The sequence below is a fragment of the Callorhinus ursinus genome, unplaced genomic scaffold, assembly GCF_003265705.2.
Source record: "Callorhinus ursinus isolate GAN/ISIS: 27379988/994484 unplaced genomic scaffold, GSC_fseal_2.0 scaffold10, whole genome shotgun sequence".
Lineage (NCBI taxonomy): Eukaryota > Metazoa > Chordata > Mammalia > Carnivora > Otariidae > Callorhinus > Callorhinus ursinus.
In genome coordinates this window covers 2,237,826-2,262,713 of record NW_027397072.1, presented here as the reverse complement: position 1 = coordinate 2,262,713, position 24,888 = coordinate 2,237,826, and the positions used below count along the sequence as shown (strand labels likewise).

Sequence of the window (24,888 nt, the reverse complement as noted above, 5' to 3'; positions counted from 1 at the left end):
GTAGGGGGCTGGAGCTCAGGAGGGGCTCCCCTCCAGAGGTGACATGCATCACTCTTACAACACCCTAGCCAGTGAGTCCTGCGGCTCCCCAGCCACAGAGCCTGCTCGAAGGCAGGAAAACCATATCCCCATGAGCAGTACTAAAGCTGGCCACTGACTCAGGAGGGAAGACCAAGAAACCAGAAAGCCGTGGGGGAGGTGCAGGCGGAGGTGGGGCTCCGTGGAGGAGATGTCTTTCCCATGCCATTGATGGGAAAACCCTTCCCCAGGGTCACAGAGCAACTAAGTTGGACCTAGGCTTCAAACTCGGGTCTTCCAGCCCCCCGCCGCAGGATCCTTTAGTTTTGCGTGGAGAACCGTTCCATGGCTGTGTGTCGGCTGGCCGGCGCGGTCAGGTGTGTAGCAGACGGTGTTACTTTGGGATGTGCTGAGCACACACTGAGCGACCCCAGCCGTGTGCCGGGCACCCTGTCCTGAGCCTGCAGCAGGCCATCGTGTGAAGGCTGCCCACTTTGACCACCCTGAGCCCCCTCCGGTATTTGTAGACACCTGAGCACTTGGAGAGTGTCAGAGGAAAAGTGTGTAAGTACGGAACATATCGTTAAGCCCCCCAAGGAACTTGGGTTTTTTGCATTTCACGGGGAGATCCAGATTTTCAAAAACAGTTGCCTTATGCATTTTAGAAAGATTGGTGATCAAATAGATGTTTAAAATGCATCTTTTACCTCTGCATTCAGAATTCGCTGCCACCCTCTTCCTGCGTTTTAAACCACTTTAAGTGAACTAAGAGAGGAAAGAGGGGTTTACGACAGGTAAAAGGGCAGGTCATTCCCCGGGCTGCAGGGCTGTGCCCTCGTGTTGAGCCGACCAGTATTGTTTAATGAGGGCACATCCTTGAGATGCTTCTCTGTACGCTCCGCGTTTTGTTAGGGTGGGTGCAGCGGGGACGTTCATTAGGGAGGCAGTGAGATAAGCTTATTTGTCAGTGGAAAGAGTCAGGCTTCTGGAACTGGCTCCTCGTCCCTGCCGCACCAAGAGCATTAATGGGCACCAGCTGGGCTTCCCCGCGCACAGCAGCGGCCACGGCGGCTGCAGAGAGCCTCCGTGCCCACTCGAGCACACACTTCAGTGGCCGTTCCCCGGGCAACGGCGTCTCACAGCCAGCTGGCTCTGCCCCCAAGCCCATCAAAGCGCACACCCACCAGGAGCCGGCGCTGTGCCCGCCACCGTCTGCAGGCTCTGATGTCGGAGCATTTGCAACCGGGTTTCAAGGTTAAACACGAGGGAATGAACCAGGGGACTAAATAGTCAGGGACCACAGTTCAGGGTGTGTGTAGGTGTGTGCAAGGTGAGTGGGAGGGAAGGAATGCTCAGCCATTTGCAGCCCGTCAGGGGTTTCATGTTTGCTCCAGACAAAAGGCGCAGAGCATGGGTCCCCTTGCTTTGCCCCGGGTGAAAGGACGTGTGGCCAGGAGAAGCTGTCACCGTGTCCTGGGCTGGGCTGGGCCAGAGCTGCTGCAGGGCGGGCCTGGGTCTGCGGGAGGGCTCTGTGGGGAGGGGGCTCTCGGTGTGGGTGCGGGGGCCTCTAGTGCTCACACCAGGCCAGTGCGGGCTCACCTGACCACGAATTTCCATGAACTGACTTAGTTGACTTCTCTGGGATTTCCTGCTTCAGAGGATGCTGGACCCACTGTCCTCACTGGTCACCTCTTTTGCAGTCTTGAAGACAAAATTCCCATTTTCAAGCACTTCACCTGAGAAAGCATATTCTGGTGTTTGAATTTGGCCTTTCCATCTGACACTGACTGAATTTAATTAGTACGAGATCCTCTGGTGTTTAATTTGGGGGCTCTGCACATTTCATACAGGCTTTGGTTTTAATCTTTCTTTTCTGTAAAAAGCATTTGCTGTTTCTATTTTTTCTCTTTTTCTGGCCCATCTGTAGGATTTTGAAGTAATCACAATTACTTTTGAAAAGATATGGGAAATTAGGGTAATTTGTTTTGGAATTGGGTTTTAATTTGGGCGGTCGGACAGGTGAAAATAGGAATCCTTTCGCACTGAGCGTTGTGACTTCATGAAATCAGGTTCTGTTCTTGAATTGGCCGCCTAATGAGAATGTCCTTGAGGCACATGAGGTCACGCTCCCTGAGGTCGACAGCACGCACAGTAGGTGCGTATCGGTTGGGTCACAGCGACTGTTTGGAGCAGAGGACTCAATTTCTGAACTCTTCCTCATTTTTTTTCTTGTCACTCGAACTGCTCCCTTCCATTTGCCTTTTGTTGTCATTTTGTTTTATTTTTCCTTTTCATAAAGAAGATACTTTGCTGGGGACCAGTTGCGAGTCTGTTTCGTGCTTCATGATTTCCTTTTCTTAGAGTTGCTCTTTACCCTCTCCTTACCCCTCAAGGCCGGCCACCGGGGCTGGTGATGTCTGCAGACACCCCCTGGCCTCCTGGCTGACAGGACGTCAGGAGCAGGGGCAGGCCCACCGCCAACTGGAGGGCACTTGTGGGACAGTAGACAAATGTACTTTCCCGAGTTTTCAAGTTGGGTGGATTTTTGTACTAATTATTGTAAGCCAACCACTATTGCAGATGAGGAGTCAGATGCACACACACAGGAGAGGATCCCCGTCCTGGGGCCAGCATAGGGTTGCTGCGTGGGGGGCGTGTTTGTGTCCTGGTGGAGGGGCACATGCAAGGACACTTTGCCTGTCCCTCTGCTGGGTTCCTTGTGCAGGAAGCAGCCCCACAGCTGTGTGCAGCACCTGGAGCAGGAGAAAAGTGACAGAATGTGCATGAACCAGGAAGAAGGGGCCAAGGAAAGGGGGCAGTGCCCACCATGCAGGTGGCTCCTGGGAATGACTTGGGGGCACCCAGTGGGGCTGCAGTGACCTGGAAGCCAGAAGGGCCCTTGCAGGCAGCAGGGAGCACGCGACCTTAGCACTCTGGCCCTGGGCGCAGAGCTGAGCTGCATTCATCTCAGGGGCTGGAGGAGGCACATCCAGTCACCCTGCTGAGCCCATGTTGTATTCAAGGAGCCATGCTAGGTGGTCTTCCCAGAGGGCTTGCTTGCTAATAGTAAAGTCAGATGGGACATTTGCCCTGACTTGGAAAAGCAAGCTGACTTCCCCAGCAAGCATCTGCTGACCTTTCCAGCCTACCAGGCAGGTGCAGTGAGTCAGACAGCCACGGCCCCACCGTCCTGCAGCTCACATTCCAGCGGGGGAGCCGACCACAGGTGAATAAGGACAGATGGGTGAGGAGATGGTGTCCGTCCATCGGTGGCCTGGTGACTCCTCGTCCTAGCCACGCAGCAGGATGACCTTAACTGGTGCAGCGCAGGGAGGGGAGACAGGAGCAGGTGGGCCGTCCGGCCTGTGGGCAGCAGGGGTGTCTGCTTGTCCGTGGACAAGGTTGACGCGGGTGATAAAGGCCCATGGCACACCTGGGGTGGGGGAGGAGGGCCCGTGCAGATGCCGTGGTAGCCAAGCGTTTGCCGGGGACAGCGTGGGAGGAGAGGGTACTGGAATTACGGCCAAATTCTCCCTCGTTACCCTCCCCGCCCGCCCCAAGAGAAGAGTGAAGCACAGCACTTGCCTTTCCTGTTTGAGGGTAACTCCTAGAGGAGCGTGAGCCAGGATGCCCTGTGCTTTGTCCCCCTCCTCACGGCAGGCTCCTAGCAGACGGTGGCTCTAGGACCCCCAGTGAGCCGGTCCCGCCACCGCTTTGATCCCAGGACCCGGAGCACGGTGACAGGAGACCGCGGGGCGTGTAGTGGGGCAGCCCTGGAGTCCCCGTGCCGCGTGCATACGGCGCGGCCGTGGTCATGTTGGCTGTGTGTGCCCGTCGTCCGCAGATCTGCGGCCGCTGCGTCCTCCCTGCCCTCCCTCCACCGCGCAGCGCCCCGTATTTCATGGGGGTGTCATGAATATGCTCCACTTTCCGCCGCCTTGGTCCTCTCAGAGCCAGAGAGCGGACCCTGGCGCCCGTGGGCAGTCACGCTGCACCGAGGCCGTGGCTCGGAGCCGCCCCCTGCGCACTCCACACGTTTAGACTCTTCCCACTCGTCCCCAGCGCTTACTGAACACGCCAAGTATTTCTATGTAGAAGCTGTGTGCGCTGGTATTTTTAGGAGGGAGCTTTTGGTGCTTTAGCTTGGGGCATGTAGTAGAAAACTAAACACATCAATCAGCAAATCATTGCATTATCGAAGAATGAAGGTATGAAGGTGTTTTGGGGGTACTAATTAATTTCTGACATGAGTGGGTGCCAGCATAGTTTATAATGGTGATTTCAGAAACCCATCGCTGAAGGTGCTGCATGCCATTTTTGCTCTAGCTAATGCTGATGAATCACCGCGTTCTCCGTTTTAATAGGAATGTGGATGGTCCCTGTCCAGAAAGCAAACGCTGGGATGCCAAGCAAGTGTCATGTTGCCTTTCTGTAGTCCTGAGAAATGAGTGGCTGCACGTGGACTGCAAGTTAACGCACTATCAGCGCAGAGTTCTCCTGGAGGCACCGGGGTGCTCCGCGTGGTTGGCCATGAGGCCATCAGGCGGGGGGTGAGGCTGGGGTCGTGCTGTGCAGGCACCCCCTCCTGGCAGCCCTCAGGGCACTGGCACAGGCGTGGAGCCACAGCTTCCGAGGGCTCAGTCGCTGGAGAGAGCCGGGTCTCTCTGTAGTTGGGTTCTTGAGGCGAGCAGACCTCTCTGGTAGCCAGATGATGACCCAGGTCCGGGACAGAGCCCAGCGCCCCCTAGAGAGGCAGCCCTGGCCTAGCTGCGGGCTTGGCGAGCAGGATGGAGAGGGTGGGCTGGGCCTGACTATGTCCTGCCAGGGTGCTGGTGCCAAGTGTCCTGCTAGGCAGGGCTGTGGATGGAGGGGATGGCTGTGGGCAGCCTCGCTGGGAGCTGGTGTGGGGGTGGAGGCATGTTCCTTGCGGCAGCTGCTGAGAAGCCGACCCTTGGATGAGGCTCTGAGCGGCAGCCCTGGTGCCCAGGGGCAGCATGGGGCCATGGGTCCAAGGACGTGGGTCTGCAGGGCCTGGGGGACACGGTGGTGGGGCTGGGGGAAGTCCTGCTACACTTGCACATGATCTGGGGATGCTCAGGAAGCGTGAGGGAGGACAATGCCAGGAGCTCCTAGGAGGGCAGGGCGCTGGGCAGGGTGCTGGGCTGCGCTCTGGGATGAGGGGCGTTCACGGAGACCTCACCTGTCTGCTACGTGGCTCCACCCCCCTGGTGGGCCTGTCCTGTCGGGAGCCTCAGACACTTGCTTTCAGACCCAGAATGAGAGAGGAGGTGCTGCTGTCTGTGTCCGAGCCGACCCTTTAAATGTGCTTTCCTTCAACCGCCTGGCTTCCTCGCCACAGTCCCTGAGGTTACAGAGGTGTCAGCCCGCAGGAAGGTGAGTTACTTCTCCAAGGTTGTACAGCCAGTAGAAGGCGGGTGCAGACGTGGGTCAGGGCCTGCCGATCCAGGTGACCCTGCGCATACCACGATCCAGGTGATGTGTCTTCTCTGACCACCAGGGAGGACCTTACTCATCCCATGCACTTTGGTCACTTGATTAAAAAGAAGGGAAACCAGGGGTGCCTGGATGCCTCAGTCGGTTGACTGTCCACCTCCTGGTTTCAGCTCAGGTCATGATCTCAGGGTTGTGGGATCGAGCCCTGCATCAGGCTCTGCGCTGAGTGTGGAGTCTGCTTGAGATGCCCTCTGCCCCTCCCCCTGCTCATGCTCTCTCTCTCTTTCAAATAAATAAATAAAATGTTTAAAACAAAATAAAAGAGGGGAAACCATAAAAATGCCTGGGTTAGTGGGGGTGTCCCTGCGTTTTAAGGCTGTGAGGCGGATAAACAAGTTAGTACTCGGGAAGCACTTTGGAGATCGGCACATAGTGAGTGCGCAGTGCTCGTTACACGTTCTAGCCGCCCCTCACTTCTTACCGTTTTCATGTGTCCGTCCCCGACGTGGGATCCAGGCATTGTCCCTGAGCTGAGTCTTCCGCTTCTGTCTCACCCTCTTCTCACATAAATTATTCCCATAAAATGTCATCTGCAATATCCAGTTTCAGTCTCAATACATCGAAGAAAGCACTCAGACACTGGTAAGCTGTCTGACCACAGAATCCTTCTGGGTGTGTGGACCGACCCCCCGAGCTCTCCCACGGCCTCTGCCTCCCCCTGTGCCCCGGGGCCGGGGGCAGGACTCCGTGTCTGTACCTGTCTGCCGCCCTCTGGCACTTCCTTCGCGCCTTCGTTCCCAGGGCTTAATTCTTCCAGTTGTTTCTAATCTGCTATAAAATTGCCAACTGAGATGTTTATTTCAACAGTTATAAATTTTATTTCTAGGCATTTTATTTTGTTCTTTTAAAAACATTCCTGGTAAGTTTTGGTGGTTTTTTTTGCTTGATCATTTTTTATTCCAGCTTTCATTTCTTTGAGTAATTTAAAGATTCTCATGTCTGAAGTCATCGGCATTCTCACTCTGGGGTTCCTTCTTCTGGCCGGCTCTCACTCAGAGGCACTGCAGTCAGTGTGAATTTCACCCTGTTTTAGGGCAAGCCCCTTACTAGGCTGCTCCAAAGCTGTAGGAATCCTGAGGGCCTGGCCTGGGGGTGCATTCTTCTGGAGAGTTTGCCCCCTCTGGAAAATGCCTGGGGCTGCCAACGACTAGGACTTCTAGTTAAATTCTTGGCCAAGGATTTCCCGGTCCAGGGTACCAGCAGTGTAAATTCAAACGCAGACTTCTGTGAGGACCAGAGCGGGATGCAGGTTCCCGGGTAGACTGCTGTCTGCTCCGAGCCATGGCTGAGACAAACACGCGCTCTTGATGTGTCTCTGTGTCAGCTCATTCTTTTACTGAGAAAGTGGCCCTTTGGGAGTCTAGACTTTTGCAAAGGTTCCAGTCCCGATGCTCTACCTTTTGTGGGCCTCATGCCTATTTCCCGTTCACTGTGTGGTCTGTAGATTCCCAGTGGAGACCAATACGGAAAGGGCAGCCGTAGCTTACATTTCTGGCTTCAACAACGGCTTTAGTTTTTGCTTCTGATCATATTGCTTTGTTTTCCTGAAAGCACAACTGTGCATTTAAAAATAGAGATAAATGTTTTATAGAAACATAATTTTTTCAAGATGCTTAATTAGCCGTATTGTTAGAATCAGAAGTCCCAGAATCTATGAATTTGATAAATGAAAGAAACTGTTGAAAAACATAGTGGAAGAGAAAAATAATCTTTTTGAAAAAAGATTTATTTATTTATTTGAGAGAGAGTGTGCACAAACAGGGAGAGGGGCAGAGGGAGAGAGAGAACCTCAAGCAGACTCCCTGCTGAGTGTGGAGCCCGATGCGGGGCTCGATCTCACAACCCTGAGATTATGGCATGAGCTGAAAGCAAGAGTTAGACGCTTAACCAACTGAGCCACCCTGGTGTCCCCATGAGAAAAATAATCTTAAACCCTTCACTTCTTTCCTGGGCTTCACATATAGACATCAGACTTCATTGTGGCCCTGTTACCGAGATCTCTCCTGGGCATCTCGGGAGCAGCACAATCCAAAACTCTGTTCTTTCTCTATTACTCGTCAGTGAATGATACCACCGTCCTTAGAGATATCGGGGTGAGTTTATCCGTCAGGATCAAGAGACCACACCAGGTGTGTCAGAAAGAGGGCATTTCATACAGCAGATGGGGAGTTCAGGCCAAATGGGGCTGCTGGTGTGACACGGATCTTCTCCCCTGAGCAGCTCGCACCGCATGCGGTGGTGTTCTAGGAACCTAGCAGCCTGGGCGTGGGGGAATGGCCGGCATTTGTGCAGCAGGCCCCTTGTAGTTGAGACGCCATGTGGCGAGTGTTCATGTGGGGAAGGTGCGCTCACACTCTGCTGCTTCTCAGCGGTCCACCACTCAGAAGTCCAGACTTCCTTGCTTTGCTTTTGCTGTCTTCTTGCCAAGCCTGATCTCGGAGCCACAATGGAGGCCACCATCCAGACGCTGATGCAGTTGTATCTCTGACCATCCGCACACCTGGGCAGCGTGGACCAGCGGGCATATGCTCTCCTTTCAGATACTGCTGCACGGGGTACCTCCTGTTGGTGCCGTGTCTGGGCAGGGCTGTCTGTAAGCTCAGGGCAGGTGTTCCTCCCTTGCGATCAGAGGATTATCCCCAGAGCAGAGCCAGTGCAACCACCGGATTAGGAACCTGCTCTGCTTTCAGGACCTGCTTGGGCCCAGTTTTGTTTGGAATGCACAGAATTCCCACTTGATGCTGGATGTGTCTGCCCTCCCTCCTGATGGCGTGGTGGATCAGATGACACGCCTGCTGTGATGTGCAGGACTCGGCGCACAGTATCTGCCTCCCACGATCAGGGTCCAGTCCTGCCCACCAGGGTCCAGGAGCCAGCCAGGAGCCGTTTCCTGACAGCAGAGTGATGCCACGTGTAAGCAGGCACTGCTTGGCCACAGGATTCTGGGTCTGGCCTGGGACTCTGCCATGGGGCTCACCGGAGGCTCTATACTACGGTCTTGTTTGGCCTGGAAACTGCAAGCACCAGCGGGGCCCCGTGCCTGGACCTCCAGCAGAATGCCTCTTGGTTCAAGCTCCACTTAGGTGTCAGCCGGACAGGTCGTTGGGTTAGAGCGCCACAGTCAGCATGTCATCTATTGCCTCCCAGGTTGAAAAGGGCCACCAAAAGTTGGGCCTCCTAGTGGTGAAGACACTGCAACATGGTCCAGATGGCTAGACACTTGGGAATGTCCCTTAGGCGGTGGCACTGGAGTTCCACAGGCTTTCTCCCCACCCTGTGCACCTGCCTTTCACTCTCCCTGCGACACAGCGTTTGGATGAGCTCACTGGGTGCCATCTGGGTCATGAGGGGGAAACCAGCTAGCAGGGCAAACAGGGAAGTTAGATATGAGGAATGAGTAACTGTGGTAGAAGGACTGACTCATACCTGATGTAAGGTGACTTGCTCTGGCACCTAGGACTCAGTCGGGGACCCAAGGAGGGAAAGTGGAGGGAGTGGGTGCAGACCGTGCTGAAGAAGGCATGGCTCAGGCTACAGGACATCAGGGGAGGGGCTGGGTGCACACCGCTGGACATGAGTGGGGGCACATGCTGCTGGATGGCAGGGGAGGGGGTGCACGCCGCTGGACGTCCAGGGAAGGTGGGGTGCTAAGGCCAGATGACGGGAGGGGGGTAGGGGAAGGGAGGCGCACATGGCCAGACGTTGGGGGGGGGTGGTACATGCCGCTGGATGGCAGGGGAGGGGGCGCACGTGGCAGGACAGCAGGGGAGGGCAGTAGGGGAAGGGGGGCGCATGCCACTGGACGGTGGGGGTGCACGTGGCTGGACAGTGGGGTGCAGTCCTGGGCACGTGGCTGGACAGCAGGGGGCAGTCCTGGGCAGGCAGTAGGCCACCCTTGGTGTCAGGTGGTCACAGCAGTCACAGCAGGGCGTGGTGTACCCTGGAGTGTGGAGGGAATGAGACCCCTGGGGCTGTGGGCAGGGTGCAGAGGGGCCATGCAGCGGCCTGTGGAGGGAACCAGAATGCCAGCCTGGGCGTGAGGTCTCACACACCGAGCTGTGCGGGCAGGAAGCCTCAGCACCAGTTCTGTGTCAGCGCCACAGGAAGGTTGTTGCCAGGCTGAGGCAGCAGGGTTGTAGAGAGACAAGGGTCTGGGGCCCGTTCGGGGGCTGAGCTCCCTGGACACCCTCACCGCACACCGCTCATGGGATCCCATTGCAGTGGAGCCCCGTGGTTTATCACAGAGCAGGGTGTGAAGGGCACATGTGAGCATGCTCTGAGCCAGGAAGGGCCAGGGCGCAAGGATTGCGGGCTTTGTGGGCCAGTCAGTCCTGCTGTCATAGACTGCCCTTTCCTGTCATGTCTCCTTTGAAGTGCACACCATCCTTAGCTCCTGGCCTTATAGAAATGGGCAGGGTGGGGGTGGGGGCTGGATTTGGGGCAAGGTGTGCCCACTCTGGATGAGGTTCTGGTGGGGAGCTGTGAGCGCCGATGTGGGCTTGCCAGGGCAGGAACTGTTGTCCCGGCTGCTGATGGACCTGTCTGCTGGCGACCCCTCCAAACTGGTTCTGGGAGAAAATGTTCTCCCCTGATCCGTGTCTCAGAAGCCAGGGGCTGCGTTGTTGTGCGTCCCTGGCACCAGCACGTCAGATGGCAGCACTTGGTGTCACTGATGAAGTTTGTCATGATCCACTGTCGTTCTCCAAGAACTTCTGCCTGCTGCACAGGCCCAAGCAGGAACTCCGTGGGATCTGATAAAAATCAGCATGCCAGCATCTTTCAAGACTTTGATGGTGATCCAAGCTCTCCATTCCCACTGGTGTTACAGAGTTGCCTTTGGTGACCATTCTGAGAGGGAAGGGGACTTCCAGGGGCTTCCTTCGTGCTTCCCATCATTATTGGCTCTGCTGTAGGTGGGATCCTGCCCGCCCCTGCCTGCCCCTTCCCTTGATACGTTCAGGAATCTGGTGATTGCTGCAGGTTGGTCCACCAGCCCTTTTTGAGGTGGATTGGGGCCACAAGTCCATAGGTCTGGCTGTGGGCTCATCATGGGCTCTCGCAGGTCTGGAGCCTTCCGTCCCTTTCCCGTGGTGCTACCGTCCTACACCTAGGGAAGGGTTGGAGGAAAACCTTGTCTATTCTGCAGCAGTGTTATAGGGTCCTTCCTCAAGGGGGCCTGGGTCCCCCTAAGAGCAGGGGCTATGGGTCTGCGAACCTGTCCTAGGTTAAGCCCTGCATGGGAGGTGGGGGCTCTTCACTGGTGACTGAAGGCGGGTTTCTGCCCAGGGCCAAGTCATGCCAGTTACATAGATCAGGGGGTACTGGGGCGCCTGACTGGGTCTCTTTTCCCTTTACCCACTGCCAGAGAGCCGCCTGGGCTAACATGCTCTGATCGGCCCTTGGTTCCTGTGCCTGCCTTGTCTCTGGAGGTCACGGCCAGTCCCCCTCCCCGACCCATCCGTGTCCTTGTGGTCAGGGAGCTCAGAGCTCCTCGGGGTGTAGGAGCTGTCACACCGGTGCTGGGAGACGAGGAACAGGCCAGACCCTGCTCCGTCGTCAGTCTGCCCTCCTGTGCACCGGGGTCTGTGATTTATACATGGCGTGCCCTAAAGCATGTGAAGGCCAGGGTAGAAAGGCATTTTTTAGGCACAGCTCCAAGCTCTCCCTGTCCCAGGTGACTGCTTAGTGGAGCTGGATTGCTCTTCATTCTTCTCAGCCTGTGCCAGACGCAGAGATGGTTGAACTCTAAAAATAGCCCTCGGATTTCGAATGCACCCACTGCATCCTGCTCCCAGTGCCCGGCCGAAGCCTCCTCCCCATCCGGCTGGGGATCAGATTATGTCCCCAGCCTGCGCACTGTTAGCCCTTTAGCTGAGCTGGCTGGAGCGGCTATTCAGGCTTACCAAGGCCCTAATCTCCTTTGAATTCCTCTAAGCCTGGACCCAGTAATCCCTTGCAGTGGGCAGCACACCCCGTGGGCACAGTTGGCAGGCTCAGGCAGGCCTCTTCCATTCACTGGCCCCGATTATCTTTTTATCTCATTAAGTGCCTTCAGCTTGCGTGCTCCATGTCAAAAACAGACAGTGGCCTCCAGCTGGCCTTCAGGACACAATGTGGTATTTTCTCTTCTGAAGCCATGGACTGTTGACGAGTCAGGCCACCGCGTTTCCTGTCTGACTCTGGCACTGATGACCCACGAGAGCGTGGGGCAGCCGGTTAACTTCATGGGCCTCAGTCTCCTGGTTCACAGAACGGAGGGGCGAGGTTCCTTGCGCGTGGCGTGGGCCTTCCCTTCTCGCTCACGTGGCTGAGTTCTCCGTGGTTTGCACCGTGAGCTTGCTTTCTTGCAGATGGCGGGCCTGCCCTCCCGGGTCTCCCGGGGCTCGAGGTCATTACAAGTGATCTGGGCGCTACAGGACCTCCCTTCAGGATGCACTCAGACATAGACAGGAAAGTGGAATGCCTTGCTGGTTATTACAGCGTTTCCTTCTAACGATCGGGGTTTCCTTCTTAAAAGCACCTTAGTTTCTTTGATAGCTGCTGGATTTGCGTTGAATGCTCTGTTGAGACTCATGCAGATATGGAAATCCTCCGAGTTTCAGAACCAATTTGCATGTCTCGATGGGCAAACTCCAGCATTTCTTACTCAGTACTGTTTACCTTCAATTTCATCTGCTTCTGAGGATTTGGAGAGTTTCTGATAATGCCTACCGTGTTCCTTGGACCTAAAGCGCACTCTTCATGCAGCAGATTTTGCAGCTTTGCGCATCTCTAGGGTGGGTGATGTTGGCGGGTGCCCAGAGTACACACGATGTCACTTTCTGGTCTTTCTCAGGGTGATTTCTAGGGGTTACGTTTCTCAATAAGGAACTTTGGATTCACTTTGGACCCATCAAATTTTCATAGTAAGTTCTGGTAACAAAACTTTATAATCTTTCAGAAAATCCAGATAAATTTTCCATATGCTAGAAATTTCCTCACTTTTTTCCTTTTATTCACCAATTTTCAGAAAAATGTACGGTTCTCTGCAATTTGCAAGCATACCTAGTGCAGTTTTCTTTTTGTCCTACATGGACTTGTGTGCTGCCGACAAGTTGTCATTCCCGTCCCTGTTTATTTATGCAGGTGTGACCTGCCTGGTCGGAGCCACCCTGGCCTCCCCGCCCCATGGCACGTCCCCAGTTGTGTTCGGCAGCTCCCTCGTTTGCCCACCCTGGAGAGCCTTCACTCACCATTTCCTCAGGCCCCGTGCACGGTGCAAATGGAACAGGGTCTGAAAGCGCTGCGCCCTTAGCGTCTCTGTGCCTTGTGGACCCCGTGCTGGGCCATGGCAGTTCTGGAGGCTGTGTGCCTTCCGGCCAGCGTGGGAGCCGCACGGCAGGAGTGCGCATCCAGGGCTTCTAGAACGGAGACTGAGGGTCATCTTTTCCCGCTGTCTGCCTGGGGGTTTTGTGGCCACGACCCTGTCTTGCCAGTGTGTAATGCTCCTGACCCGTGTCCTGGCTGCAAGCCTCTTTCCTGATTTGGCCTCTCTTACACACTGACGCCAGATCGTCTGCTCTCCAGCGCGGCGCTGGGCCTGGTGCTTTTGCATTGATGGAACGTGTCCTCTCCCTGCCAGGCACCATGTCCTCGCTCAGTTGTCAGCCTCCACCCTGTTATCTGTGGAGCAGACCCTCCACAGTCCTCAGCTAGTCCTCAGGACCCTTCCTGGTCCATCCCAGTACGGCGTCCAGCCTCATTTCCGTGGCTTTCCTTCGTTTTACCATGTCCCAAATCGAGCTCTTGGCTCTCTATCCTCCAAAGCCACTGGGTCCTTAATCCTACCTGTGGAAAGCCTTGTATCAGTTTCCACGTGCCCCAGTCCCCTTTGGGGCTGCAGCTAAATAATGGGAAGGCAGTCTCTTCCCTGCAGCACTTCACCTGGATCTCTCTTAAGGCATTTGCTGATCTTGTCCTTATATTATTTCACCCTTCGATCACGTTTGGCGTCCTTGTGGGCAGCATCTGTATCTGACTCAACTTTGTCTTCTCATTACTAAGTGGAAGCACAGACCCAGATGATTATAGCCAGAGGCTAGATGGTTTTATAAGTCCGCTTATTGCGACCTAACAACACCCACAAAATCTCAGTGGCATGTTGGCCATTGTCACTTGTAGCTTGAGGGAATCCCTGCTATGTCCCTGAAAAGCGCACCCCCCCCACCATGGGAATTAGGACCTTTGACCCTGTGCAGCCCAGAGTTAGGGGCACAGGAAACACAAGGGGCCTGTGGGTCCTGGGGGAAGAGCAAGTGGACTCAGCCCTGCTCTTGTTCCTGGTTCCCAGGGCTGTGGGTTCTCGTGTTAGGGACACAGTATCATGTAGAAGTACACATTCCCCAGGACTGTGTGTTCTTGTGTTGGGGACATAGAACCACATAGCAGGAGTCCACGGTCTATGGAGTTGTCCTGTGCCTTGTGGGGCTAACTGTGTCCCGGTGGGTATGATGGGGCTCTGGAATGAGTGACACTTGATCCCTTGGTGTCCCCTGGTCCACCTGTCAGGGCCCAGAAGCATGGCCACAGCAGTGTTTTAAAATGCATGTGATTCTCTGGAACCCTAAGATTCTTCCCAGGAAGCCCCTGCTGTACCCTCTCTATCACTGACACCTGCCACACCAGCACATCCTCCAAATCATGTATCTTCAGCTTGACCTGCTGCTGAGCCCTTTGGCCCTTATTCCCACTCAGCCGGCAGCCTGCCATGTTGCCAAGCATCTGGGCTGGCCCGGTGTCCCTAGGTGCAGGGCATGTCGGCTCTAGGATAAAGAGGTCCTCAGGCATTGTGCCTCTTCCTTTGTGGGTGTAGGATGCAGCTTCTGCAGAATACTGGACCTCAAACCTCACCAGGTTGCCAGGTCCTGAATCTCCGTGGGGTATCTCCCACCCGCTTGCTGGGGTCTGCTGCACGCAGTGTGATGCCATCGCTGTCCTGGCTCAAGGCAAGGTTCTGCAGGGTGTCAGATGCCTCTAGAGCATATTATGATAGCAAGCCAGAGCACTAACAGCTCTGCAGCAAAACCACATGCAGTTTTCCTCTCATAGATCTGTGGACGGTTTGCAGTCCTCTGTCTTCATTGGGATAGGAAAAAAGGCATTTGGAGGGCAGTGTCCACATGTCACATACCTGAGGCTGGTGGAGTTACTCTAACAGAGACTTAGGTCTGGCACTCCAGCTGTGAGCAGCGTGCCTGCTCTTTTGAGCTTAGAGTAGCCCACAGACCCTCCCCAGGACCCACTGACTTTGTGCAGAGGCCAGATGGCCAATTCAACAAGGCCCTTCCATGCCCTTGATCCTTAATGTAGACACACGTCTCCACTGCTTATGATGGGGTGGGGCATCAGTGTCAGCCCCATTTTACACTCATGGACCATGGAGATGAGCACTGGCTGGATCTGCAGACCCACAAGATCTATTGTGACCAGGCTTTGTCTAGGATTTTATTTATTACCTGGCCCCCTAATGTCCCTACCTTACTAACGGACAGGACACTTTAGGTCTCAGACCCTGTGTTCAGTAGGCCTTGAACTGTTGGGTATTACCCTTTGCCCAGTGTATGACCACCAACTAAGGGGCAGTAGGTCTTCTTGGGTGCACACTGGGCTAATCATCACCGTAGACACTTGCCCTGGTGTTACAGGTTCCTAATTCCTGGGGATCTGGTCATGTTTTCTGTCAGTGGCTTTTAGGTCTGAAATCTTCTCAGACCAGAGTTGGGTGAGGGGTCATGACTTTTAATAGGGTGACTTCCCTTAGCCTCCTGCTCATCCATTCCTGTTTCCTTTGAATTGGTATGTATGTATATATGCATGCATGTATTAGGTGGGCAGTGTTCTGTTGAGGGACCATCTGTTTTGCTCCTAGGAATGCTGTCTCTTGTTATCTGTTGCCACAACTTGGCCAGTTGGCCTTCCGTGCCTGGCATGCTGCCTTGTTGGTCGTTATGATAATTGCTACCCCTGACTTCTGGCAGTCACATACCATCTCCAGGCCGCTGTTGCTGTGGGGCCAGGTTTAGCTGCCGAAATCAGGAGTGGTCACAAAGCTCGTTATCAGTTAAGTCACACTTTGACAACCTCTCCTAAGAGTGGAATCACTGGGTTATCTGGTAAGTGAATGCTCAACTGCCAAAATGTTTTCCAAAATATACTGTGTTACACTATGTCCAGCAATCTGCAAGAGACCCATTGTTCTACATCTTTGCCAATACTTGGTATTGTTGATCTTTTAAAATTAAATTTTAGCCATTCCAGTAGGTATGTAGTACATCTCATTTTGGTTTTATTTTGCCTTTCTCCAGTTACCATTGATCTTGAGCATCCTTTCTGGTGATTACTGACCATTCATGTTTTCTTTTATGAAGTGTCTGATTCAGTTTCTGCCATTTTTAAAAATTGGGTTATTTGTGTTATTAAGTTGTAAGAGTTCTTTATATATTCTGGATATAAGCCCTTTGTCAGATATATGTATTGGAATATTCCAGTTTTGCTTTATTATTTTTTCTTTTTTAAAAAAGATTTTATTTATTTTGAGAGAGAGAGAGAATGAGCAGGGGGAGCAGCAGAGGGAGAGTCTCGGACAAGCAGACTCCCGCTGAGCAGGGAGCCTGCCCTGGGGCTCCATCCCAGGACCCTAAGATCATGACCTGAGCCGAAGGCAGACACTTAACTGACTGAGACACCCAGGCGCCCCTTGTTTCATTTTTTTCCATGGTGTCTTTCCAAGTTTTTAATTTTGTGAAGTTCAGTGTCTTTTGGTAGATAGACATTCTTAATTTTAACGTGGTCTATGTTACCAGTCTTTTCTGTTATGATTAGTGTTTTATTCTGCCCTGTTTAAGAAATCTTTGCTTATCCCAAGGTTGCGAGGATATTCTAGTATGTATTATAGAAAAGATTTGTATTGTTTTGTCTTTTACATTTTAATCTTCAGTCTGTTTGGAATTGATTTCTGGGTATGTTGTGAGATAAGATACAAGTTCATTTTTCACATGAATATACAATTGATGCAGCATCTTTTACTGAAAAGACCATCCTTTGTCGACTTCAGTGCAGTGGCATTTTTGTTATAAGTCAGCTGACCATCCTTGTAAGATCTGTTTCTGCATTGCATTTTCTTTCTCTGGTCTATTTATCTGTGATCCAGTACCAAATTAATTACAGATTTGTAAATCAGCCAGTTTTGTTCTTCTTCATGACTGTTTTGTTGACTATGTGGGCGGTTCACATTTCCATGTCAATTTTAGAACTTTAGAAGTGGGTTGTTGGCTTCTACCCAAAAAGCCTTTTGGAAATTTAATTAAGATTCATGGACCCATGGGACGCCTGGGTGGCTCAGTCGTTAAGCATCTGCCTTTGGCTCAGGTCATGATCCCAGGGTCCTGGGATCGAGTCCCACACTGGGCTCTCTGCTTGGTGGGAAGCCTGCTTCTCCCTCTCCACTCCCCCTGCTTGTGTTCCCTCTCTTGCTGTCTCTCTCTCTGTCAAATAAATAAATAAAATCTTAAAAAAAAATTCATGGACCCTTTACAGCAGTGAAGCTGTCTATGAACATGGTATACCTCTCCATGTATAGGCCTTTACTTTCTCTCAGCAGTGGTCTTCATTCTGCCATGTACAGGTCTTGCACTTCTTTAGTTTAAGATTTATTGGATACTTGATTTTTTTTAAAAGATTTTATTTATCTACTTGAGAGTGAGAGAGAGAGCATGAGAGGGGGGAGGGTCAGAGGGAGAAGCAGACTCCCCACTGAGAAGGGAGCCCAATGCAGAACTTGATCCTGGGACTCCAGGATCATGACCTGAGCCGAAGGCAGTCGCTCAACTGACTGAGCCACCCAGGTGCCCTGGATACTTGATTTTTTAATGTGACTATTAATGTTTTTTAAAATTTTCTAGATTTTTCTTGCTTATCTAACAGATACCCAATTAGTTTTTATATATCACCTTGGTGTTCAGCGATTTTGCTAAATTCCCTGTTTTGTTTCTAACGGTATAGATTGTCTTAAGTTTTCTACATACATTGTCATTAACAAGTAGTGGTGTTTTAATTTTTTCTTCTCCCATTCTTACACCTTTACTTTTTCCTCACCACATGAAGTAGTCAGGACCTCTAGTATAGTGTTAACTGGAAGCGGCAATGCAAAGCATTCTTGTCTAATTACTGTTCTCAAGGTGATAGCATTTAATATCTCACCCCCAACTGCTATGTTTGCTGCTTGAGGAAGAAGTTACAGGGAAAAACTTACTTTCCTGAACAGAGTTCCCCAGAGAAGAAGTTTGTTCTGTAGGGACTCTGCCACCAGCCCATTCTCCCATAGACAAGCTGTATGTACCTCTCCTTGCAGAGAAGCTGCACTTAGTTCTCACACTGGGTAGCTCCATCCCTATTCAGATTAGGTAGTTCTTTTTTGTGTCATTTAGGGAGACACATATCATCTGTGCCTGTACAGGGTGGATGTTTCAGCCTTCATTTCTTCTTTCTGCCTCAGTGTTGCCAGCCCTCTTTTCAGGTGGATATTCTCGTATTTTAGGAGTGACACTGAGGCCTCACAGGCTGCAGAAACACCGGGGGCCTGGAAGGTTCCACAGGAAAATTAGTTTCTTGTGTAGAAAAGCCAGGTCATGCTGCATTTTCCTCAGTGAAACGGGAAGGCTAATGAAGTACATACATATGGCTTGGCCAGCAGCCTGTGAGAGTGGGATCCACGAGCCCCGGTGGAAAGCCTGCCCCCCCACCCATCCTCTGATCATGGGTGATGATGGTAATCAGATGGCCTATGAAGCCAGGCATCTGCCCGTCGTGTACACTGATGATTGCTTGGCTGATCAGCTGGTGTTTGGATGGAAGGGCCACAGAGCTGAAAAGTGGGACACTTCCCCGTGTGGATGTGGCCCTCTCATGTTCTTACTTCACATGGGAAATGCGCAGTGTTCTCCCTTGTTCTGCATTTCCTTTATGGTCCTCACGCAATGTCAGCTGTGATTTAGTGTTGAAACCTGTTCCTTGTTTTACCATCATGTACTAAAAGCCTTTAGAAGAGAAAGTGTGTAGCACATACACAGTTTGGAACTAAATGGAAATCATGTTTGAAAGGATTTGTGTTTAGGAATTCATGATTAAGTTTTTATCACATAATGTTAAATCTGATTTTTTTGGTTTTATTTCTCTTTTTGTCTTACTGAAACATTGTGTAGAGGGGCAGTGACCTGGCTCCTGGCATGTTCCCTGAAGACAGGTATCCCTGGTCTTTCTTACCTAAGCTTAGTTTTTTGCTTTTTTTTTTTTAAGCTTAGTTTTCTTATCCACACGGTGGCATTTGAAGGTGCTCTGCAAATACAGAATCCGGGAGCATCTTGAAAATCAAGTGTTGGGACTCTGAGATGGGTGGTGACCAGCCACCGTTGTCTGTGGGAGACGCTGTGTCCATGCCGCGCCTTTGGGCACTTTGGGCTGCTGTCTGTCTGGAGAGCCAGGGGCGGCAGGATAGCGCGTGTGCCCATCGGGCGGGGGAGGGGGGATCCCACACACTCCTGGCGGCGCCCTCCCCAGGTGCTGAGTACCTGTGGGCGGGGCCCTCCTGCCCTTGGGTCCACCTTTGCCCCGAGCTGCACTCATGGTGTTTGTGTCTGCAGCACATCCACCCCCTCATTTTGCTCCCTGTTTTGAAGAACCGTTGAGGAAGGACGAAAGGAAATCGATTTTGAGGAAAATTAAATTTTCTTCTGAAACAGAGTGATGGTTGTACCACAGGAGGCAGGGGTTAGGCGGCTGCTGGTGGGGAAGCCGTAGCTGTTCTTGCGAGCTCCAGGTCAGTGCCCCTCGCTCTGCCGGCTCTTGGCGGCCCGCGGTGCTAGATGTTTTAAAGAGTGGGTGTGCCCTGCCTCTGCGCCTGGGTGGATGTGCTGTGCTGTCTGGATTGTGGCCACATACCACACTGTTGACATTACCCTCTGTTGCTCAGCTTCAGACAGCAAAGTCCTGACGTGTGCAGCCGTGTGGAGGATGCCGAAGGAGCTGGAGCCGGGCAGCCACGAGTCCCCTGACGATTCATCAAGCACCGCGCACAGCCTGGAGCTGCTCTGTCACCTGGACGACACAGCCCACGGCAGCACGGCCTGGTAGGGCTCTGCATGTTTCAGACGCCACAGCGAGCCTGGAGGCTCGACCGCGCGTGTGTGCACGCTCCTGTTCCTGGGGCCGCGGCTCACACTCAGAACCCTGCTTTCTTGTGAAAAGATGGTATAGATGGCTAGCTTTATCCCCGCCCCCCACCTTCCTTTCCTGTTTCTCAGTCTCAGTTCTTCTCCAGATTAGTTACATTATGGAAACTCCGTTGCATACGTCGTGAAGGAGCCTGTGTGCAGGTGTCCTTTCCATCTAAATCTGTGCTGCCAGGTCCCTGCCAGGATGAGGGTGAAGTTCGGTGCTGGAGAGCACTTAAGTGTCCTGTTGCTTTTTAAATTCGTAGATACACTTCCATTCAGCAATCTTAAGTGTAAATTAATTGGTTTCTTACTTTAGGCTGAAGGCTTGTAACTTCTTCTTCCGTAGACTGAGTAAGGATGCGCTGTGTGCGCACCGGGTGGCACCCCGAGCCCTCCACGTCTTTATCCTTGCATCTGTCTCCTCCGTATGTCACGTGCAGTGCCAGGGGGTGGAGATGCCACCAGCGCCCATCAGGGCTGCCTGGCCCATCGCTGCCCATGTGCTGTGGCCGAGACTTGGCAGTACTCACCTCCATACCCGGTGGGAGCCTCCTCAGAGCACTGAAGCCTTGGCACATTCAAAAGGCTGTCCTTTCTCGAAGGGGCTGCGGGAACATCATGTTGGTATGGGTGTTTACAACGGTAATTATTGTTTTACTTAGTGTAGTAACACTTCTGTGTGTGCACACAAGTGTGCATGTGTGAGAAAGAGCTCTATCCTCTGTATACCCACTTCTGTTTGGGCCAAATATACCAATTAAATAAGTTTAATCCAACACGTATTTATTAAGCACCTGCTGCACGCACCTGCCAGACTCCAGGGATGCCAATCTGATGGGTCAGGGACCTGGCCTCAAGGAATCATGCGTGATCTCCCAGGGGAGACCCCCAGTGTAAACATCTTGAGTGACACAGGGCAGGCTGTGGCATGCACTGCAATCATTAGGAACTCTGTGCCGTGGGTCCCCTGAGGAAAGAGTCATTAATTTTTACTAGTGGAATTGAAGAGGGATTTGCTTAGGAGCTGACATGTGGAGCTGGGACCAATGCAGTTTCCGTGGCAGCAGCGGGTCTTGGAGCGGCAAAGGGAGCAGAGCTGGGGGTCGGCGTCGTTTGTGGCTCTGGGAGGCCTTTGTGCGCTTGTTTGCGGGTGGTGTGTTTTCACGGGTGCCAGGCTGCTGTTCTCCACATGGAGGTGTCAGACCCCGTCTGCAGGAAAAGGAGATGCACAGGAGCCCTGCATCTCATGAGGGGTTGCGAGAGTGCAGAGTGAGTCTGGAGTGTGTGCAGACAGACGCACATGTGTGCACATGAGTGCGGTATGTACGTGAGTGCCAGGAGATAGACTGGCATGGGGGGAGCGGGGAAGACACAGTGCAGGCCGGCAGCGACTTTGGGGAGATCAGATGGCATCAGTGCCTTTAGCGAGCGCTCAGATGGGCTGAGCTCGGAGGAGCAGGGGAGGGGCTGCTGGTCCACTTCCCCAACTCCCACCTGGGTTCAGATGCTGCATCCAGTGTTCCATCGGAGGATTGGTCACCTCTGTCTACGTGTGCTTGTCAGAGAATGAACGTCAGTGAAATGTTCAGTCTGGGTCACACCCCCGATCACAGTCCTGTCATCACACCCCTGGTGATCACCCTCGGTTATCATATGCCAGTGAGCACACCCCTGGTGACACACGCTCTGTGATTGCACCACTGCGATTGCACCCCTATGATCACACCCATGGTTGCACGCCCAGGGTCACACCACTGATCATATTCCGATCATCATACCTCCAGTACTCACACCACCGGTGATCACACCACCATGACCACGCCCCCTTGATCTCACCCCTGTATCGCATCCCCGTGATCACACCCCCGTGTTTGCACCCCCATATCATGTCCCTGTGGTCACACCCCCCCATGATCATACCCGTGATCACAACCCCATGAGCGCACCCCCCATGATGACACCCCCGTGATCGCACCCCCGTGATCATACCCCTGTGATCACCCCTTTGATCAAGCCCCGTGGTCACACCTCTGTGATTGCACCCCTGTGATCACACTCCTATAATCACACCCCACGATCACACCGTCTATAATTACACCCCTATGAAAGGGGAACTTCTTAGGAAGTAATTGTTGATACATAAGCACATCCAGAGAAATGGTCTTCCTCAAATTCACGTTGGAAGGTTGCCCTCTTCTGAATTTGCTGCCCTTGTTCAAAGCATCTCTTGAATTCCTTTTGTTATCACTTATGTCACTTTATGTGTTTGTTGACCTTTTTGCCTTGAAGTGGCTGTGATCCCCTGCAGCTATAGGAACAATACAGACAGATCCCATGTGCTCGTCCTCCCATCTCCCCTGGTGGTGACATTGCATAATCCCTCTGCACAGTCACCCCTGGGGATGGGGTGTTGATAGGACCCACAGCGTGTGCACACTGAGTTCTCTGCCATATCATCATGTGTGTCTCTTGGTGCAGCCGGCACCGTAGTCAGCATACAGAATCGGGAGCCCTCCTGCTTCCTGTTTATGGCCTTAGCCCGCTGCTCCCCATGCGCCATCCTTAATCCCTGGCAAGCACCAGTCTGTGCTCCTTCTGTAGACTTGTCATTTTGAGAAGGTTCTGTGAATGGAATCATCCACTCTGGAAGCTCTGATCATGGCTTTGTGCATGCACTGTGATTCCCTGGGGGTCCTTCCTGTTGTCACCTGTGTCTGCCAGTGGCCCCGTCCCTTTATTCTGAGTGGTAGTCCACGGGACCTTCGTTTCTGTGACCATTCACCTATGAAGGGCAGCTGGGTTTCCACTGGGGTTTGCACATCCTGAGGAAGCTGCTCTGAACAGGAATGGACAGGTGCTCACATGAACATAGGTTTTCATCTCTCTCAGCCGAATGCCCTTGAGTGCAGTTTGTGGGGTACCTGTAGGTGTGTTTTGTACAAACTGCTGGAGCAACATGTGAGGCCCAGTCTCTGCATCCTCGCTGCCCTTTGGGGTTGTCATGCATGGTTTTTTTGTGTCTTTTTTTTTTTTTTAAAGATTTTATTTATTTATTTGACAGAGAGAGTGAGAGAGGGAACACAGCAGGGGGAGTGGGAGAGGGAGAAGCAGGCTTCCCGCGGAGCACGGAGCCTGACGCGGGACTTGATCCCAGGACCCCGGGGTCATGACCTGAGCCGAAGGCAGACGTTCAACAACTGAGCCACCCAGGCTCTCCCTTTAGTGATGTCTTATTATCTGATAGGGAATTTGGCTTTTGGAAATTTAAGTCTGGTGAATACATGAATGTGAAGGTGCTGTTTGGGGTCAAACATGAGGCAACTGGTAGTTTTGTTTGGGCTTTCGTTTTTGGTTTATAAGTTGGGGCTGAAGCAGTCCCAGGAGAGGGCCTCCTGGACACGTCCTGGGCATCGGCCCCGCTGCTGGCCGTAAGGGAGCTTCTTGGAACAGCACACAATGCACAGTCTGCAGGGTTGTTGCTGCGCCCCATGGGGCGCTGTGTGGGCTCCTGTCCTCAGGGTCACTCAGCTTCTCTTTGCTCTGGAGCAGCTGGGCCCCAGCGGAGGTGGCCCCACACCCCCATCCCAGCCCTCTAACACACAGCGGTGTGCGGTGCCTGGCAGGCCCACCTGCCCTTGAAGATTCTAGAAGGCCTTGTGACTGAGCATGTTTGGTTCGAGCTCCCACCCATGGAGGTATAGATGGAATGCTGGCCTGGGGGGGGGCAGCACGCCCTGTGTCTTGTGCTCACCTGCCCCGGGGCTGCGTAGCTTGCTGGAAAGTCAACCCTTTCTCTCAATTGCAAATGAAGATTCCTGAAACAGAGGAAATGCTTCACAGTTGTTATCTTGGCTTCCTGGCAGGATCTTTGTGGAAGTGTGGCACCTCCATACTTGTTAGGATACATGATACAAACAAGCCAACAATCCATTCTCTTCCTAATTTCTCAGATCCACATTGCGGGGCTGCAGATCCCAAGTTGAGCCTAGAGGGGCCACCCCGTAGCTTCTGGTGTGGATTAACGAGTTGTCCTCCTGGTTCAGTAACCCCTCTTCAGAGAGGGCCTCTCTAAAAGAACCACTCTTCCACCCCCACCCACATCTTCCTGTCCTTGCACCCAGCTTTATCTCATGTAAAGGCATGACCACGCCTGGCACTCTGCCATGTGCATTCACGCCCGCGTCCCTGAACCTCCTGGGGGCAGGGGCCTTGTCCAGCAGCAGGTGCGTCCTCAACACCGAGGACAGCGCCAGCCACAGCGCTCTTCTGTGTGAGGGACCCCGGACCCTGAGCCCTTCTGAGGTCCTCAGGCACTGCCTCCTGCCCACATGACCCTCTAAGTAGGGACCATGGCAGAGAAGGTGACTGCATCCAGCCTTTCCCACTCAGTGCAGTTTTTGGGATTCAGAGCCAGGCAGGCCAACCCCAGGACACCACACACTGCCCAGAACTGCCTCCCTGCTGAATGAATGAACAAAAGGAGCCAACTTGTGGTCCTCACACTGTGATTTGAAAGTTGTTTTTATTGCTGGGAGTATAAATACGTCTTCATCAGAATGAGTTTTTTTTTTTAATTTTTTATTGTTATGTTAATCACCATACATTACATCATTAGTTTTTGATGTAGTGTTCCATGATTTATTGTTTGTGCATAACACCCAGTGCTCCATGCAGAATGTGTCCTCTTTAATACCCATTACCAGGCTAACCCATCCCCCCACGCCCTCCCCTCTAGAACCCTCAGTTTGTTTTTCAGAGTCCATCATCTCTCAAGGTTCCTCTCCCCCTCCGAGTTACTCCCCTTCATTCTTCCCCTCCTGCTATCTTCTTCTTTTTCTTTTTTCTTACCATATGTTGCATTATTTGTTTCAGAGGTACAGATCTGTGATTCAACAGTTTTGCACAATTCACAGCACTCACCATAGCACGTACCCTACCCAATGTCTATCACCCAGCCACCCCATCCCTCCCACCCCCCACCACTCCAGCAACCCTCAGTTTGTTTCCTGAGATTAAGAATTCCTCATATCAGTGAGGTCATATGATACGTCTTTCTCTGATTGACTTATTTCACTCAGCATAACACCCTCCAGTTCCATCCACATCG

At 52.7% G+C, this 24,888-nt stretch overlaps 1 protein-coding gene across 4 annotated transcripts in view; it reads left to right on the top strand.

The window, feature by feature from the left end:
- The window catches only part of EIPR1 (EARP complex and GARP complex interacting protein 1), a 130,698-nt gene that overhangs the window by 66,609 nt on the left and 39,201 nt on the right, over window positions 1–24,888 (top strand). For all 4 annotated transcript variants that reach the window (XM_073896945.1, XM_073896944.1, XM_025867688.2 and 1 more), the window contains one exon: window positions 19,538–19,694. In XM_073896945.1, the coding sequence (XP_073753046.1) occupies window positions 19,579–19,694 (116 nt within the window). In that variant the 5' untranslated portion in view covers window positions 19,538–19,578. The remainder of the gene's footprint in view (window positions 1–19,537; window positions 19,695–24,888) is intronic.